Here is a 7,500-nt window from a genome sequence, read left to right on the forward strand (position 1 = left end):
GCTCCCCCGGGGCCGGGCCGGGCCGGGCCCAAGCCCTTGGCGCCGGACGGGGCCGTCCGCACCGCCCGGGCCTGGCAGGGCACGACAGACCCCGCGAGCCGGGCGTGACACACACCCTATCATAAACAGAGCAGGTCTAATTGCGGCACGGCGCGCTATCCTGCTATTTGTACAAATAAAAGACCCCGTCTTGATGCAAAATAAACACAAAAGCGCTGTTGTGACTACAACAGGGAGTCATATACTAATTTATATAATAAGTGGTTGTGCACGTTTTATTCAAGATTATGGCTGCAAGAAATGGCATGAATTGCTGGGTGTGTTTAATGCTGGATTATAGCAATTTGAAACATGTCAAACACATGGCTAATGCCTCATGCTTCACTCATTCTTGCGTAAACCTGCATAGCCACCATCCATTATACCCTTGGTAACAACACAATTCTGCAAGTAAATATTGTTACACTAAGTAACCTTTCAATTCAAGTTGTTTAGGAAGAGAAAATGCAATCTTGTGCAGTCAGTTCCAGTGTCAGTTTAATGTTTCAAAAGGGAAGTGGTGTAGAGAATAAGTATCTGTACAGTGACTTGCCGGCCTAAAACACACACGCGTGCACGTGCGGGCGCACGGGCACATAGAAAATGTCCAGTCCACTGCAGGGGAGAAAAGTAAAACTGTAGCTTCTAACTTAACAAGGTGGAGTGTTTCTTTTTTTGGTGTGGGTGATAGCTTGGCTACTGTGGCAGGATTAGGTATTCAACCTGCAGTGGAACCACGCGCTAAAATGATCTACAATTTCACTCTCTCGTAGACAGCACCAAATATTTCCCCCATACCTTTGTTTAAAATACTGGGTAGCAGAGCTTATATCTCACCTTTGGCACCAGGAGCTAGAGAATCACAGCAGAAGTAGGTGCTGGTGAATGTGTCTGTGAATGTGGGTGCGTGTGTGCCTGTGTAGGCATGCTCATGACTGACAGCGAGTGTGACAGCAAGAGAAAAGAGAAGGATTAGAAAGTATGAATGTGTATAAATGTGTGTAAACAGGGACCTGTATTTTTTTTCTTGTCCTATTTGAATTACCAAACTTACTGCCTTAGTATCTGGCTGATACCTATGTATTTCCTTTGTATTTATTTATGATTATTTTGGTAACAATCTGGACTACTGTTGTAAAAACAAGAAAAAAAGTACATTAGTTTGCTTAGTGAGATGTTGCAGGTTCAAATTATTTTGCTACCAATAACTCAAGTTACTGATACGTAGACATCAGAAATGATCCTCGTTTAGATGTTTTCAGTGCTTCAGTTTGTGAGGATTTAGAGTTGATAGTACATACACACACAAGTGTGTAGATTCACGTGCATATGCAAGAGAAAAGAAGGAAAACGAAAAAGATTCTATGCTCTTGCTTTCTCCAGCAGCCCTTTTTCAGCTGCCGACAGTGAGGAGAGGGCTGAGGACGACCAACACAGTGCATTACTCAAGCCAAAGTTTTAGAGTTGTTTTTAAAAATAGCATTTTAAAACTAGAAAAAACCCCCACACTTTATTTTTAACATAAAATTACAGGGTCTCTTTTTTCTTCATAAAAATACTTCAGTATTTCTTCCACTTCACTTCGAAATAAATTGCCCTTTCTAGTATTGTTACTCTGTAGTTTCATTCTGTCTGTACCCAGCTGTTGGATTGGATTTGTTGTTTTCTATTGCCAGAGTAGTGTTACTGGTCATGTTACATTAAAGCCGATTCTGCTGGCTCACAGGCACTTTAACTTTAAATGTAGAGCCTGAACTACACTCTGGGGCTTTGCAAGGATACAAAATCCACAAGACATAAAACCCTCTGGTTAATATGAACTGGAAGACATTTAACCCTTCTTTGCTAATTGTAATGAAGCAGTCAGAGAGATGTAAAAACAGGAGGGATGATGTATTTATTTATTACTTTTCTGGGTGTTTTGTAATGTTTTGATTATCTAACATTTACACCCCTTTGCCCTTTTAATGTGCCTGGCTAAATGTACCAGTGTTATTGTCTAACGTTTGAATTTGTAAAAGATGAACCTGTCTGTTGGTTAAATCTTTGTTTGACTAAAAGAGGATTAACGTTTGAATTTCCCAAATTTCCAAATCCTTGTAACGATACAGCTGATGAAGTGTTTTAAATAAATTTCCACTCTGATATACATGTCTTTTTATTGAAAGTAAATATTGTAAAAATCAGAAAGGGCTGTCTGCTTCCACAGTTGTGGCATACCCGCATTAGAATTTTCATATAACTACTAAGGGCAATCAGACCCTTTTCTCTGAATATTTTAAACATTGTACATGTAAAATTTATGCCTAATTTGAATACTTATTAGCTGCCTAATCTCAGAAAAGAGTATTAGCTTTGTTTTTGCCTTGTAAAATTCATCACTGCTTGTATCACATTTTCCATTTCTATTATTTCTCTTCGCTGATGTTCATAAGTGTTTCAGAAGGACTGTTTCTTCATAAACACATCTGGTGCTGCTGTTGTTTACTGGGCTATAACAGCTGCCCTCCTTTATTTTAACTGTGTTTGTGTTTAGGTTTTTTGCATCCTGTTTATTTCTGACCAGATCATCCTTAAATAACTCATCTTTTGCTATTTTAAAATTTTTTCACACAATGTATACTTTCACTTTATCGTGTAGGAGCTTGTTTGTGGTAACTCATGCTGCATTTTAATTAATATCCCATGCACATAGTTGAAGTTGTAATGATCCTTTTCCTGCTGTGCTTTTTTTTTTTTTCTTAAGGAAGGGCAGTTGCTCATACTTTGCAAGGGAACAAATAGCTAAGTTAAATAATTAGGCTAAACAGCAAGCTTTATTTCCTTTTCCGAGTTTGCTTACTCATCCCTCTCCCTTCAGAGGTGTTTTTTAAAATCACAGCTCAGCCAGGTTGTTGTGAGGACTCTTGTCAGTAGGTCAGGAGTGAGGATGAAGGAAGGGAGCTCCATTCTGACCCTGCAAGAGCAGGAGAGGACTTTGGTGGCTCTGAGAAGAGACGCTGACCTTTCCATATTACAGATACAAAATGCGCCTTGAAATTCTGGTTTGTAAGGGCACGTTGGTTCTTTATTTACTGCAAAGATTTCAACTGATCTTGGCAGGACATCTCATTGCTATCCTGAAAGTACAGTATATTTATGCAGTGAAAATGATAAAACATTTATTACTGTAGAGAAGGTAATATGCATAATTTATGCTGTTTTTAGCACAATCATTAGTGATATTCTTGATAGATTTTATTTCCAGCTTTCATATCTAATACATGCCTGGAAAATTAATTTTATATCTTTCATTTATTTGCCTATGTTAAAATTGAGTTTTAAGTCATCTTCAAGTGAACAGTTTGATTGCTGCTCATGCATAAGCTTAATTACTTCCCAGGAAGGACAGTATTAAATGTTTTAAATGTCAGAAAAATAAATGAATATCAGCCGTTTGATTAAAAAAATAGGCAATATCTGATGTGTTTGCAGCAGGAGCTTTTTCTTAAAATGCCTCGGAGGCAAAATTTTATTTAGTCACAAAAAAGGAGAAGCCCATTATACTATTTATCATTGGTTGATACCATATGATTTGTAACACCCTTACAAAATTTTAATTTTGTATGATTAGCTGTGCATCATTAAACAACAGCCTTGCATAAGATATGCTGTAAAATTCTGACAGAATCAAGATAGTGAATATTTTAAATAAGGCTGTATAGTCATCCATGGTTGTCAAAGCTAGATAATAGGAAATATAGAGCAGTGTGTGAAATCGTGCTTTCACTTAAACTGGTTTTATAGGTAGACTTTAAAACGTAGTTGTTCATAAATGCTATTGACCATGCTGCGTGCATGGTGTGTTATTTTGGCCATTAAATGTAAGCACACAAAGCTTGCTTATAGAAATCATAATTCTAGTGATTAGCAGCTGTATGAAAGCAGAGTTTGCATTGCATTTCTTGGTAAACGGCTCTGCGAGGCTTTTTTCTTCTTCTAAAGATGCTGTCTGTGTAATTGGCAGAGAGGGACATCTTGATAATGGAAGTGTGAAGGTGTAACGCGCGTGTTAATTGATACTTCTTAATCACTTTTAGGTATTAAGTCATGATGCAGGAATCTGCGACAGAGACAATAAGCAACAGTTCAATGAATCAAAATGGAATGAGCACTCTAAGCAGCCAATTAGATGCTGGCAGCAGAGATGGAAGATCAAGTGGTGACACGAGCACTGAAGTAAGCACAGTAGAACTGCTGCATCTGCAACAACAGCAGGTAAGTTTGTTTTGTTTCCTGTTTGTTTTTAAACAAATAAAGGGCTGTTTTCAGAGGGGCACTTTTTCGGAGACCCTCGGTGTGTGCTGAATGTGGAGTATCGTGAAAGTGAAGAGCATGGGGCATTATTTGTTGTTGTTTTAGTGCACGATAATGCTGAAATGCAAGGATCCCGTTCTTGTGGCAGCAGCATCTTGCTGATATGGCTGCATGCCACCACGCTTGCCTGGTGATTAAAATCCCGCAGCGTATTTATAAAAGTTGTGCCGAAGCCTTGCAGTGCATGTTTTCAGGAGCTGTTAGTTTACTGTGCGATTCGGGCGCGCAGGACATGGTGCGGGGTTTTCCACCAGAGGGCCACATTACTTGAGACTTCGCTTTGATTGCAATGAATTGTGCCAAAGTCGGAGCTGGGCAGTGAAGGGACCCTAGTGAAGGGACCAGAGTGACTTTTCTCAGTAAAGGCACTTTGCTGTCGTAGGTGTAATTAAAAAATGCTGGTTAGTTCAAAAGCACTGAAATAAAAAAGACAGTGTTCCTGTCTGTGTGTGCTTGCATGGGTGTGAGTGTAACATGGATGTGTAATTTTGAAAATATGGGAAAAGAGAGAAGCAGCTTTTCTGTAAGTCTGTTTCCATTCTCACTCTGAAAACATATTTTTTTAAGTTTGTCTGTTTGTGTTCCCAACAAGTTAATGGAGAACTGCTGTTACGTTTAAAATTGTAAAATTCAGCCGTCCGTTGGCTACTGACACCACCTAATTACAAGATTCAATCCATTAATTTTTGTCACTGTAAGATTTCCTTTTAAAACCTGAACAAACAGAACTCCTACTTTGTCTACCTAAGGAGTTGCCTCTCCATCAGGGAACACAGACTGTACTAATGCAGTGAAGCCCAAACTGTTCGGTAAACAGTTGGGGTCTGATTCTGCACAGTGCCCAGTACCTGCTTCAAACTCGTGAAAGTCTTTGCTCCCTCATCCTTTCATTTGCTGAGCCCACTCAGCACCTTTGGAGTTCAAACCCTTAATTTTAAATGCTGAGGTTTTTCGTTACAACATCAGGTATTGCATTAATAGAAGGAAAGTTGTCTTCTGTTACAAAAAATATTATAAAAATGCTGTTTTATAGAAACATGTTTTAACATGATAGATACACTACATGTGTACGGGCCTCTGAAATAACAGGTCATAATAGCTCTTAAAATTGAATCATTCTTGGTGCTGAATTAAGCAGTGCACACTAGCTACATTTATAGTAAAATATTTTAAATAGTGACAGAAAATGTGGAAGAAGGAAATGGATGTAGATTGAAATATAAGTTCTTAAGGCTTAACTCTGTGCCTTGCTTCAAATTCAAGTGTATTCTGTTTTAACAATTGAGCAGTATGACAGTCTGAAGAAATACAGGTTTCAGTGTCTTCATTATGTTCTTATCAGGTTTCTACCTCTCTCTAGATATACTTTTATGTGTATATATATACCTTGTGTTTTTATACTCTTTTCATAGAAAATTGCATGCATACAAATAGATAAAAAAATTTAATTTGTTTTCATTGAAAATCATGTCATCATCTTTATTCAGGTGTTCAGATTATAAAAGAATTTTAAAATCTTTGTTCAGAAAGAGTGTATCAAATTGGCCAATATGTTCAGAAAACTAAATTTAAGTGAAATACTTTAAAACACAAAAATACTAACAGAATAATGTGCCACTTACATGTTTCTCAAAGTAGCAGTCCTAGGCATGTGTAGCCAATTTGTCCATACAGCCAGAGATTCCAGTAGGTAGCATTTGCAAAGACCACAGAGAATTACAACTGAAGATGAAAATATCCAGCTGAGTACTAATAACAGACAGGTTCTGAGGGGACAGGCTTAGAAGTGACAATCTTTTCTTCAAAACTGTGATTAGATCTTAAATAAGCAGGCAGGCAAAGTAAAACCATGGGTACAGTTAATAGGACTCAAGAGGCATTTTATGGTAGGGTCTGCACCATAGGATTTAAATACAACTTGAGTTAGGCATATAAATCCTTCTATAAAATATGTTGATGTGAAACATAAACACTAGTAAACATAGAGTAGGATGTCCTTCAGATAACGGGCATAGCTTTGTGCTACTTTTGCTTTTCTTCCTCCTTTTTCTGTTTCTTGTTTTTTCCCCGTTTTTGACCAGATACCTTTTGAAATATGAATTAAGAGGAAAATGATGGCTGCTTTTATTATTGTCACTGTAGTAACTCTCTAAAATGATATTTTTAATATGTGACTTGTCTAGAAAACTTTGACACCTAGAAAAACAGAGGAAACCCTATTGCACCAGTAATTATTATTCTTAAGAATTTTTTATTGTTCAAATATGTGCAAGATGTACTCATCTCATGGTTTAACATTCTGGATTTGGCTTCTCTGAGTCATTTTATTGGTAGTCTTCAAATAGACAAATCAAGTTTTTATAGCTTTTTCTAAAGGAAGCAAGTAAATTATTGCTGGTTTTAATAATTTCCTTCAACTGGGCGGCTACGTAAAGGGATGCTAATGCTTAAGAATAGGTTTATCATCCAAGTAAAATCACAAAATAAGTTTTTACTGTGGCATGAATATTTACTGGGGAAAGTTAAACAAGAGAAATTTTGGGCTATATAGAAGACCAACTAGGCTAAGTTAATTTTTTTAAGTTATAGATGTATGGATTTATAGAAAGTAAATAAGATAAAACAGACTTTTTATGTTCTTGTAAGCAATTATGTGGAGTTTGGACACTTGTTATTTGCTTGATGAACTATGTTGTTGTGGTTTTTATACAGAAATGAGAAGTTTGACTTAAATCGGGGATTGAAGTCCTCCTCCATGTATCAAGAGAGAATGACAGTATTCTATAATATATTGTAATATATACCTGGTGATAAATGGATTGGGTGCTGTCACAAGTCATCAGGTCGGCTTTGAAGATGTATGACTAGGATGTAAGCAACTTCTTGTCTTGCTGTTAGTATTTATAAATTTATAAATATTGCTAAAGTGAATGTAGAGTTTTATTTTAAAAATATGGTGCAAACTGTAATCTACCCAGACTTGTTTCTTGTGCTTTTTTTGGCTTACGGTGAGCATTCTCTCTTGTATCTGTACATTCGGGCACTTCTGAGCTTTTCACTTTCATTTGTTTCCTTGTATGTTAAAATCAGTGTTAGATACTAGAA

General features: G+C 37.1%; 1 protein-coding gene across 1 annotated transcript in view; it reads left to right on the top strand.

Moving 5' to 3' along the window:
- The window catches only part of FOXP2 (forkhead box P2), a 409,998-nt gene that overhangs the window by 215,667 nt on the left and 186,831 nt on the right, over nucleotides 1-7,500 (top strand). Inside the window, exon 4 of the mRNA XM_042018066.1 lies at nucleotides 4,119-4,296. Coding sequence (XP_041874000.1) covers nucleotides 4,129-4,296 — 168 coding nt within the window. The 5' untranslated portion in view covers nucleotides 4,119-4,128. The remainder of the gene's footprint in view (nucleotides 1-4,118; nucleotides 4,297-7,500) is intronic.

This window comes from Corvus kubaryi, unplaced genomic scaffold, assembly GCF_017639235.1.
Source record: "Corvus kubaryi isolate FWS band 111438036 unplaced genomic scaffold, C.kubaryi_AGA036_p1.0 137, whole genome shotgun sequence".
Classification (NCBI taxonomy): Eukaryota; Metazoa; Chordata; class Aves; order Passeriformes; family Corvidae; genus Corvus; species Corvus kubaryi.